General features: G+C 39.5%; 1 protein-coding gene across 4 annotated transcripts in view; it reads right to left on the reverse strand.

The window, feature by feature from the left end:
- Nucleotides 1-12,338, reverse strand: part of NRP1 (neuropilin 1) — a 183,467-nt gene that overhangs the window by 46,331 nt on the left and 124,798 nt on the right. For all 4 annotated transcript variants that reach the window (XM_036759560.1, XM_036759564.1, XM_036759563.1 and 1 more), the window contains exons 7-8: nt 10,672-10,827; nt 5,725-5,869 (exon numbers count right to left, since the gene is read on the reverse strand). In XM_036759560.1, the coding sequence (XP_036615455.1) occupies nt 5,725-5,869; nt 10,672-10,827 (301 nt within the window). The remainder of the gene's footprint in view (nt 1-5,724; nt 5,870-10,671; nt 10,828-12,338) is intronic.

Here is a 12,338-nt window from a genome sequence, read left to right on the forward strand (position 1 = left end):
TCGGATTTGGAACCCCAAGATGTAAACCTGATGAAGATCTAAATAAATAAGTGCATACATAAGTGAATGAATGAATAAATAATAAATTGGCATACATTCATCACGAAGTGAACATGAAACAACAGTGTTAAAAATAGAAGTTACATTTTTGGCCAATGTGGTCACACCTGCTTGACTCAAAAATCAGCCTTCTACAACGGCAATGTTTAGCTGGTAATGGGGATCAGATGTTGCCATTTGGACAGGAAAAAAATGTAATTAACTTGAACATTGTAAGGAGAGCAGAGCTTCAACCAGACTTATGCCCTTTCACTAATGAAGTTTACGTGTCCACGTAGCTAATGGTGCAGAGCCTCCACTCTAGACCACAGATCCATAGCCTACAGCCAAGCTGTTATCAATTTTCTTTGTGTGCCTCCTTCCAATAAGAACTAAGAGCCCCCTGAATATATCCCTTTAACAAAAACTATTTAGCTCATTTTCGTACTATGACCATGAGCAAATTTACATTTATAATTCAAGATTGGGCCCCAGATGAACACATACTTTCATAATTTGAAGAATCAACCCCCCAAAGGAATGGCTCCCATGTCAAATTCACCTTGTAAAGTATACAAACGATCACTAGGATTATCATCATAACTCATCACATAGCTTTGTCCCCACCCCAACTCTGTGAGACAGGTGGTGTAGACATCATTACTTCATCTGACAAACTCAAAACAAGAGAGGCTGCAGGATCATATGTTAGGAGTTGAAAGGTGCACTGGGCATCCTTGATTTTTATGGATGTGGGAGATTGTGACCTATTCATTCCCAGTCATGCAGCCAATATGTACTGAAGCTTAGACTTGAATCCAGAACTTCTGATAATTCCAAGACACAGAAAGACAGGTGGGTAAGGAGGGATGGCTTCATGACGTCTTAAATTCTTTTCAATTCCAAACAGTGGACTTTTTTTTTTGGTTCAGACCGGTGATTTCATTGATATAGGAAATTCCCTGTGACAAAATGCCCTCTACCAATGAAGACCTGGAACTGTTACGCAATTTATGGTCTTAGAGAATTGCTGGGGAAAATAGAGGTTAAATGACTTGCCCAGAGTTAACAACTATTATGAATCAGAGGCAAAGTTTGAACCCTGGTCTTTAAGAGTTGGAGCCTGGCTAGGTCTATATACAGCAAGCCATGCTGCCCCTTTATCTCTCTCTGTCTCTGTCTCTCTTTGTGTCTTCCTCTCTCTGTGTCTCTGAGTCTGTGTCTCTCTTTCTTTCTCTCCCGGCTTGTTAGGGGATAAGTGTTCTTGTTAAAAAAGTATGTTGGTAAATAGAGACTGAGAAGATTGTAACATGCCCAACTGGACAACGTAATTTAATCTTTCTTTTATGATTCTAAAGGTCCTTCTAGATATTGTGTCTAGGGAAAGCTAACATAAACATGTAGCTGTTTAAGAATTATGGCTAATAGGAATTTTAGTAAAAAATTGCTAAAACTTTTGGTTTTTTGTTTTTATAAAACTTTTTACTTTTTTATCAACGTCTGACAGTTATATCTGTGTTTGCCGCTATAAGACCAAGTTATTTCCTTTCAATGTTATTCCCCAGAGTTCTATATTTGCCATAAATAAATAAGTAAATAAACAAATAATAAATTGGCAAACATTTATAAAGCTATTTGCCAGGTGTATGTGAGACAACAGTGTTAAAAATAGAAGTTACATTTTTGGCCACCGCGGTTGCACCTGCTTGACTTAAAACCAGACTTTACAATGGCAATGGTTAGCTGGTAATGGGGACCAGATGTTGCCATTTGGAGGACCCCCTACCCCCACCAGTAATTAACTGGAACAGGTGATCCTGCTTACAATAATATTTTATAAACTATTATCTACATAGAATGAGATGAATTGTTCCAGTGTTAGAGGGGAGAGAGTCCAAGTTCTTTATCTGGGGGTTGAAGAAGCTGAGACTCAGAAAGGTAGAGTAACCAGGCTATGGTCACATGTACAAAGTTGTAGGGAATAGATTACAAAACATGAATCTTAACATCTAATATTCTTTCTTCTGTGCCAGACTCTCCCTCCCTCCCTTCCTTCTTTCCTTCCTTCCTTCCCTCCCTCCCTTCCTTCCTTCTTCTTTCTTTTCCTCCCTACCCTTACTTCCCTTTTCTTTCTTCTTTTCTTTCTTCTTTCCCTTCTTTCCTTCCTTCTTTCCTTCTTCCCTTCCTCCCTTCTCTTCTCCCCTCCTTCCTTCCCTTCCTTCTTCTCTCCTTCCTTCCATTCCTCCTTTCTCCCTCATTCCCTTCCTCCTTCTTTTCCTCTCTGTTTTCACTTTCAGAATCCCTAAATACCAAACAGGACTACCTCAAGGAGAGAAACCATGTGGAAAGGGTAAAAAGCACATTTTCAAGTGACTATATTGTAAGCAAATATAATTTCCTTCTCAGGTCTTAACATAATTACTTATTTCATGGAAAATGGTTTAGCGGATTATTTTCTTCTCGTTTATTCCACTGAATCTAACAATATCAATATTTTTCTCTTTTAAAATATTGGTTTTAAAGAGTATACATTATATATATGTGAGTATATGCATGTATGTATGTGTGTATATATATATATATATGTGTGTGTGTGTGTGTGTGTGTGTGTGTGTGTGTGTGTGTACATGTATATATCTATATATATCTCAAAATAACAAGGCTGGAATTTATTGAATGAGAAACAAATGCCCTGAAAATATGCATATAAAATAATAAAAGTTTTTCAAACTTTTCAAGTCTTCTGTCCTTAAAAGTGAATAGGTTAGAGGAGGTGATATTTATGGTTCCCCCCCCCATTCTGACATTTTCTATATGACCTGTACTTACTTGAGATCTGAGATTCTAAATAAATCCTTCAAAGAATCTGAACCTCAGGGCACCAAAAGTCCTGGTTGGGGATGGGAAGTAGGGGAAGATTCCTATGGCCCAGAGGTTGAAAAGCATGAATTTGCTTCATTTGAGGGATGTTTTCTGGGTATGTCTCACTCATTGTCCTCTTCAGAAGAGGCTATGTGTGAAACTATTCCCTCGGACTCTCTAGGAAGAGCCAGTTGCTTGGACTCATGGCCTCCATTGCCCCATTCATTTCTCAACCATTTGTAATACAGCTTCTGGACACTGTCATTTTCTTTGAGGATGGGACACTGGCCTCTCCTCCAAGGATACCAATGATACCTTAACTGTTAAGTACAATATATTTTGCTTTTATTTTTTCCTCAATGTCCTTAACCTTTCTACAATTTTTGACACTGTTTAAAACCACCCTTTCCCTTGGTTTCTATGACACTGCTCTATTTCTCTTCCTACCCTTTCCACCATTCTTCCTCATTCTCTTTTGCTGGATCATCAATGATCTTCTGTCCCCTAATCAAGGAAGTTCCCTAAGGCTCTGCTTGGAGCCTTCTTTTGCTCTCTCTCTAGAATCTATCGATACTCTCCGCAATTCCTCTAAGTTTAATAATCATCTTCCTACAAATGATGCCCAAATTCGTGTGTGTGTGTGTGTGTGTGCGCGCGTGCGCATGTACTACCCTAACCTTTCTCCTGAGCTTCAATTGTTAGCTGCCTACTGGACATCTTTATGCAGCCCTCTCAAACTCAGTACCTCCCAAACAGAACTTACTATCTTCCAGTCTGAATCCAACTATCCTTCAACCATATCTATTCCTGCTGATGGTACTACTATTCTAACAATCATTCTGGTTTGGAGTATCAAATATTGTGGACTCGAAGTTAGAAAGAGCTGAGATCAAATCTATCCTCAGACACTTACTAGCTCTGTGACTCTGGACTAAGTCATTTCATCTCTGTCTGCCTCAGTTTCTTCATCTGTAAAATGGAGATAAAAATAGCACCTCCCCCCCAGGGTTGTTGTGAGGATCACATAAGACAATATTCGTAAGGCACTTTGCAAACCTTAAAGCACTATATAAATGCTAGTGATAGAGTTAACCCTGATTCTCTAATCCCACCCCTTACCTCTTCCCTTCCCAGCTCATAACCAGTAAGTTGCTAAGTTTTGTCTCACATCCTCCTCCATCAGCGTGTCCCACATCTTTCTCATTTTCTCCACGAACATGGCTATTACTAAGCGCTCCAGTCCTTCATCACCTCTTACTTGGAATGTTGTAATATTGTTTTTCATTAGTTTTCCTGATTCTAATCTCTTCCTTCTCCAATTCATCAGTTAAACAGTTATAAAATTAACATTACTAAAACACATGTCTGATCATATCGCTTTCCTACTCAAAAATCTCCGTTGGCTTCCTGTTGCCCCCAGCATCAAATGTGACTCTTTTAGCCTGTCAGTTAAAGTCCTACGCAGTCTGGCTCTCATCTACCCTTCCAAACATACGTCAGAGTACTCTGGTCTGTCGGTCTCTGGTCTTTGATATATTACATCTCATCTCTCACCTCCATGCCACTCTACAGGCTGTGGCCCCGCCTGGAATGTACTCCCACCTCCCATCTACCACACAGAATCCCTGGCTTCTTTCAAAACTTAAGTAAGCTGTCTCCTCCTCCTTCAAGTTTTTTTTTCCTTTGTCCTTTCAGTTCCTAATACCATCTCTTTCTCAAATTATGTGGCATTTTTCTGTTTTATTTTCCCTCAATCGAACATAGGTTCTTTGATATGAGTGACTTTTTCTGTCTTTGTGTCCTCATCATCTAACTCAGTGGTTCACACATAGAAGGTACAGAGGCAGCTAGGTGTTGCGGTAGTTAGAACACCGAAGGGCCTGGAGGCAGGAAGACCCGAGTTCAAATCTGTGATGTTTGAGGTGGCCTCTGATACTTATGAGTTGTGTGACCCTGAGCAAGTCACTTGACCTCTGTTAGCCTCAGTTTCCTCATCTGTAAGATGGGGGTAATAATAATAATACTTACCTATTAGGATTGTTGTAAGGATCAAATATTTGTAAATCCTTATTCCCTTCCCTTCCTCCACCCCACCTAAAACATGTTTGTTGAAGTAAATTTAAAAAAAAAGTATTCACTATTCATTACAAAGGGATATATTAATTTGTTGATTTCTTTCAGGAAATTAACTATGAAATATTATACATCTTCACATGGAGAAGCTAAGTTTAATCTCTAAAACATCTCTGACTTAACAGACTTTGTAGAGCTAAACCATATAGTCATTGTATTTAGAGTTGGAAGAAACTTGAAAGATCTAGTGTAATCCCCTAATTTTGCAGGTGAAGAAACTGAGGCCCAGAGAATTTAACTGTCTAGACCAGGGATGGGGAACCTGCCGCCCCGAGGCCACATGTAGCCCTCTAGGTCCTCAAGTGCGGCCCTTTGACTGAATGTGGCCCTCTAGGTTCTCAAGTGCAGCCCTTCGACTGAATTCAAACTTCACAGAACAAATCCCCTTCATAAAAGGATTTGTTCTGTAAAACAAAAGGTCGCACCCAAGGACCTAGGAGGCCATATGTGGTCTAGAGGGAGCAGGTTCCCCACCCTTGGTCTAGACCAAGGTCACACAGGTAGCAGCAGAAGACTTAACATAATGTGATCTTCAGAAGAAACAATTTAAATAAACATAAGATAAAATATCTATAAATTAACATCCAACAATTGTATGTGACATAAATATAAAATAAACATAGACTTACTTTCTCCCCCAAATCCAAATTTCCCCAAATGGAAACCAACATTACCAACATTTGAGCTTACCTGTTATCTTGCAGCCATAAACTTCAAATCTCATTGATATACCAGTTTCCCAAGTTACTGGCTTGATTCGGACAAAACGTGTTATAAAGGGCTTGGGGAAAACCCCATACACAACATCTGTGGGGTTGGTGTTTCCCTGGAAGATCTGTGTAAAGAAAGAGAAGGACTCTTTAAACATATTAAGTCTTTAAAAAAAGATTTTTCAGAGAGTCATTTACAATCCTAGCATTTTTTCCATACAGAATGAGGCAGCTTCAATAACTTGCCATGTCTTTTCTGCAAACCTCAGAAATAACCCGTGTCTAACATACTACATTATGCTAATCATCTATTTGCCTTTATATGGATCTGGAAAAAGCCAAAACTAGAGAAAGACAAGCATTGTTGCAAAAATAACTTTTGGTAAAGGATATATAATATAATTTATAAATAATGAAACTATTAACTTTACCATAAGTGCCTGCAGAATGCTATAGGAATTCTCCGTGGGAATTCATACTATTTTATTTTCCCAGAGATGCAGAGATTCTGTCCGCTGGTCATAGGTAAAGACATCATGCTGCTTAGAATTTAGTGGCACTGCTAGCCTCATTTATTGCACTATGACAAACCGGCAACATAATGCAATGCAGAAAGTGATAAACGTGGAGTCATAGGAACAACATATTATACTATATATTACAAGAAGCTCCAAATGGATATACAATCTCAATATTAAAGGTCACATCACAAAACAATTAGAAGAGAATGGAAAGAGGTACCTTGAGCAACTATGGCTAGGTGGAAAATTCTTAACTAAAGAGGAACATAGAATAGACAATTTGCTTACAGAAAAATTGAAAAGTTTTTGAAAAAACAAAATCAGTACAACTGGAATAAGAAGAAAAGCAGCTAATTGGGAAAATTTTCATAGAAAATATTTCTGATAAAGCTCTGATTATTAAGATAAATAGGGAATTAATACAGATATATAAGAACAAAAGTCATTCCCAATAGGACAGCAGTTCAAAGAATACAAACAGGCAGTTTTCAAAAGAAGAAATGTTAGCTGTCAGTAAATATATGGAAATAAATTTCTAAATCACTGATAATAAAAGAAAGGTAAATTAAAGTAACTCTGAATTTTCATCTCACCTCCATAGATTGGCAAAGATGAACATATTGAAAAAATACTGGGGGGTGGTGGTAGGAATGAAGGTACAGTAATGTACAGCTGTGTTAGAGCTGTGTATTAGTTCAATTATTCAAGATAGCAGTTACATTTTTAAAAAGTCATTAAACTGTACATATTATTCTTTGACTCCATGGTACAAAAGTATTTGTAGCAGCATTTTTTGAAGTAGCAAAGAACCATAAGGAAAATGGGTGCCCCCAAATTGACAGAAGAAATTATGACATAGGAATGTAATATTGTATTATCATGTCTTCCCTCTGTTGTGTTGTGCAACTATAGTTGTGTCCCTGAGTAGCAGCACCATCACTCAGTGTAGGAAGAGGGACCATCCCTCAGCCTTCCCCATACAGTGCAGGGAAACTGTGGTTTCCCAAGACCTTTCACTTTCTTCCTAGGTCTCAGGGCATCAGGCTCATTTCCCTCCCTAGTCTCTTGGTTTTAGGGGCTGCTGCATCAATCAAAGATAGTCAAAAGTTTAAGAAGTATGTTATCCAGGCGGAGCCAAGATGGCGGCTGGAAAGCAGGCACTAGCGTGAGCTCCCCGTCATGTCCCTCCAAAAACCTATAAAAAATGGCTCTGAACAAATTCTAGAACTGCAGAACCCACAAAATAGTGGAGGGAAGCAGGGCTCTAGCCCAGGACAGCCTAGATGGTCGCTGGATGAGGTCTATCCCGCACGGAGTGGAGGGGAGCAGATCAGAGCCCAGCATGGGCGGCACGGACCAACCAGACCAGGAGCCGGGCAGAGCAGGCTCTAGCGCCCTGAATCAGTGAGCTGCAGCAGTTACCAGACTTCTCAACCCACAAACACCAAACAACAGAGAAAGTTAGTGGGAAAAGCTGGTGGGGACAGAGTGAAAAACAGAGTTCGCATTCGGCCACCACCCCCAGGGCAGCGGAGATGGGGAAGCTACAGAACTACAGCTGCAGTTGCTTCTGGCCCTAGGCCCACTTGCTGGGAGGAATTAAGTGGTAGATCAGAGCAGGAGTGAAGAGCCTGCTGAAGATCTAAGTCCAGTCTGGGTTGGGGGTTCTTGGGGAAGGAGCAGTGCTGGTGTGGCAGAGCTGGCGCATCCCCCCAGGCTTGGAACATAGTTCTCTTAACTCTACAAGCAGTCATACCCCGCTGAAAAACTCAAGGGTCAAGTTAGTTGGCTGGGAATATGGCCAGGCAGCGAAAATGCACCCAGATTCAGTCTCAGACTCTGGAATTTTTCTTTGGTGACAAAGAAGACCAAAACATACAGCCAGAAGAAGTCAACAAAGTCAAAGAGCCTACAACAAAAGCCTCCAAGAAAAACATGAACTGGTCTCAGGCCATGGAAGAGCTCAAAAAGGATTTGGAAAACCAAGTTAGAGAAGTAGAGGAAAAATTGGGAAGAGAAATGATAACGATGCAAGAAAACCATGAAAAACAAGTCAATGACTTGCTAAAGGAGACCCAAAAAATACTGAAAAATATACTGAAGAAAACAACACCTTAAAAAAATAGACTAACTCAAATGGCAAAAGAGCTCCAAAAAGCCAATGAGGAGAAGGATGCCTTGAAAGGCAGAATTACCCAAATGGAAAAGGAGGTCCAAAAGACCACTGAAGAAAATACTACCTTAAAAATTAGATTGGAGCAAGTGGAAGCTAGTGACTTTATGAGAAATCAAGATATTATAAAACAGAACCAAAGGAATGAAAAAATGGAAGACAATGTGAAATATCTCATTGGAAAAACCACTGACCTGGAAAATAGATCCAGGAGAGATAATTTAAAAAGAGAGAGATTTTACCAGAGGTGCTGAAAAGGACAAAGGTGATGAAGAGGGACATATGGAATAAGTTCAGACTTTGTGTGTCTCAGCAACATGCTTCATCAGTATCACTATTCTGTTGTCTCTTGTACCTCTGAAACCCTTTAGTTGGGCAATCTGCCCCCTCCAAGTGGACCTAGTACCATGTGAGCATCAACTCAGATATACCCAGAAAGCCAGCTCTATTTTATTTTGGAGTAGGAAGACATTCAATGAGGAATAAGAAGGAAGGAAGGAAAAGGGAATTTTAAAAGTGCATACTATGTGCCAGGCACCGTACTAAACTCTGAAATTACAAATACGAGTTAAGAGAAAGATAATTAAAAAAAAAGACATCTGAAGACAAATGGCACAAAGTTTATGGATAGAATTGTGTTTTAAAGACAAAGCCTGAACTCAGTTCCACAGGTATGGTTCTCCCTACCCTCTCTGTCTTTTCATTGTGAATCTTCCTCATCAGCCACATCTTTTTGTTTTGTGTTGCAGTTTAGCAAAAGGGCTTTCTAAACCAAGAGTACACCATTAAATCAGGAGGTTCTGAAGTGTTTTCTTCCTTTGCTGACCAAGTTGATTCCTTATACACACTCATTGTGGCTGGGCTTTCTTACATCAGAAGAATTGTTTCTTTCCTCTCTTCCTCACTGGTCACATAGAAAGAAAGGGCTATGTATTCCCTTCGGCTGAAAAGATGTATGCCTGACAAGAACACTGGTTGCATAAGAGCTATATGCAGTCCTGCTGTTTGCACAACATCCCTTCAAGAATAATTTTGCTAATGATACTTCAGAAGGGGCATTAAAAAAAGCTTTTCTCCTGCCACACATTGAGAAATCTTCTCTTCTCTTCTCTTCTAGATGTAAAGATTGCTCAGTCCGTTGGAGTTAGAAAGAGAAACAGAGTCAAGGCAGCCATTTTGGGCAGCCATATGGAGTGATAGAGAAGAGTGCTAGATATGGAATCAGGAAGACCTGAGTTCAAATCCTTCCTTAGACAATAGCTATGCCAAGACACTTAATTTCTCTGAACTCTCGTTTCTTCATCTGTACAAGTGGTCTAGTAATATTTTTACACCACAGGATTATTCTGATGATCAGATAGATAACATGTAAAGTGCTTAGTAAATCTTAAAGCACTGTATAAATTCTGGCTATCATGACTGTTACTATTATTATGCCCACTCCTTACATATTCATGATTTCACAATACCTAGATTTGAATTTCTGTATTTCTCTTCTCCTGGTGATTTATTCTGCCCCCAAGGACAAGCTCTTAATTCTTGGCAATCGATAAGTATGAGTTCCCAGAAATCTTTGGATTAGTAAATCAAGGCAAGCATAATTTCAAGTAAGCTGTTTACCCCAGAACATTTCCCAAGTCCAAATGAATTAGTGCAGAGAGCCCAAGAGACCTAGCGAGATCCTGCCTCCTTGCTTGGGAGCACTAAAGGGACAGCATGTAAATTCTGCATGGACTGGATGAATGACCCTCATTTCTCTTAGTTTTCATGAGAAGCAGTCAAAAACTATAAATTGGCTTGCAAGATGTGCTGGCTAGATTAAAAGTTTTCTTAAAAGTTATTTAGTTATAGAGGAAGGAGAGAGAAATCATAAAAAGGAATGAAGGAAAATGGGAAATAATACGCTTCTCAAGGTTCCAAGAAAACATTTATCTCATATACAATCCATGCCTCCCTCAGTGGAATATTTAAAGCAACTCAAGTGTGGTACTTAATCTAGCTAGTATTGACTTTTCTTGGGAGACTAAACAATTTCCGTTTTGTTTCTGAAACTAGGAAAGTGAGACATGTTGGTCCAGTTTAAGTTTCTAACTGTACTTTTCATTTCAAATCAATTAAAAGAATAAACCAGGTCTAAGAAAAAAAGAAACTACATGCAAATTGATGACTCAATTAAAACAAAACAAAATAAAACAAAAACCAAATCAGTTAAAAGGATGGAAGCCAAACTTACGGTTGGTTTGTTCCCTTCTTTTATGGTGATCCAGTCTTCACCATTGGAACTAATATCCACTCGGTAAGTCTTGACATAGTACTCTTTCTTGGTTTCTTTTGATATGGCTCCCTGTGTCCCGATGGCAGAGACGAAGCGGAGAAGGCCCAGGTCAACCTGTGGCAGAAATAAAGCATCAACTATTTCAGCATATTGTGGTCACTGCATAGTGATTCATAAGGATATAAACTGAAGTGAACCATATTCTCTGAGGCAGGGGTTTATTCATATATAATGGGGGCTTATAGATCCATTTAGACTGTAAACTCCACGAGGGCTGGGTGACCCAGCTAAATTCCTAACACATTAAACATTCCTTTGCATTCATAAGATCATGGGTGTCAAACTGGAAGAAAGACAATCATTGTAAAGTACTTAGCGCAGTGCCTGGCATATACTAAGAATATGTAAATATTATTTATTCTTAATTATTATTATTCACCTAGTCCAACTCTCTCATTTTATAGATGCCACACAGAGATGTTAAGAAACTTAACTAAAGCCACACAGTTTAGTGACAATCAGAATGCATTCATTAATTTTTTTTTAAATTTTCAATCAACCTTAAGCATTTCTTAAGCAGCTACTGTGGGTTAGGTTCTGTACTAGACACTGAAAATACAAAGGCAAAACGAGGCAGTTCCTGCGATCCGGAAGCTTATGTTCTGGGAGACAACATTTATAAAGGTAGATACAAAGTGGATTCAAGTTGATGGGGGGGGGGGGCACAAGGCTGCTACTTATTATAGGGAATTAGTCCTGGCTAAAATTACACCTTCCCTAGGAATCCTTTCTTGTTCTCCCTTAAGTCTAGTGCAGAGCTTGTGGCCCTAAGGGAGCAGGGACCCTGGTCACAGTTACAGGGCAGAAAAAAGTGCTTGTGGTTGCTCACAGATCAGAGCAGGGAAGAGTAGTAAACATACCTCTCCCTAGACTAAACCACCTTGAAAAAAATAAAAACTTACAGGTCCCCAGAATCATCTCTTAAAACCTTTCCTCTTCTGACATTTCTGTATGTCTCAAGGAGACAGCAGCTGGGCAGAGGCAGGTGATTGTGGCCAGGAGCAAGGGGAAGAGAAGCCTCTGGTCAGTTTTACGAACAAGAATGCATGATTCCTGGTGCATAGGGGAGAATGGAGCTGACTGCCTTATAAATATATTATGAATGCCTTACAAATATAATTACATTTTCTGAGTGTCTCAAAGTACATTTCAGACATCACTTTATTATAATTCATTTTACAAATGAGAAAACTAAAAGAGAGTGGTTCAGTGCCTGCCCTAAGTCATACATTGGACAGTGGTTTGGCTGGAATGGAACAGAGGCTTTATCTGACCCAATTTCATTCTCAATCGCTAGGCAGCATTTTGCTTCCTTTCAAAAATAAGGTGCTGGATGAAGCAATAGCCAGGATTTGGAGGGGGAGAGGTGACAAAGTAGGGGTGTAGATTCGTACTGGGGAGTGAGGCGGGGGATAAAGAGAGGGCAAAGCTTTCAGAGCTTCCTGCCCATTACCTTCATCTTTCTCTTTTACATTTTACATAAAGCGATCAACTATGGCATCAGAGGGCCAGAACCGCCTAGCTGGTGAGTTTCAGACAAAGAAGCTTCTCTTAGTAAATGGTCT

This window comes from Trichosurus vulpecula, chromosome 5 (assembly GCF_011100635.1).
Source record: "Trichosurus vulpecula isolate mTriVul1 chromosome 5, mTriVul1.pri, whole genome shotgun sequence".
Taxonomy (NCBI): Eukaryota; Metazoa; Chordata; class Mammalia; order Diprotodontia; family Phalangeridae; genus Trichosurus; species Trichosurus vulpecula.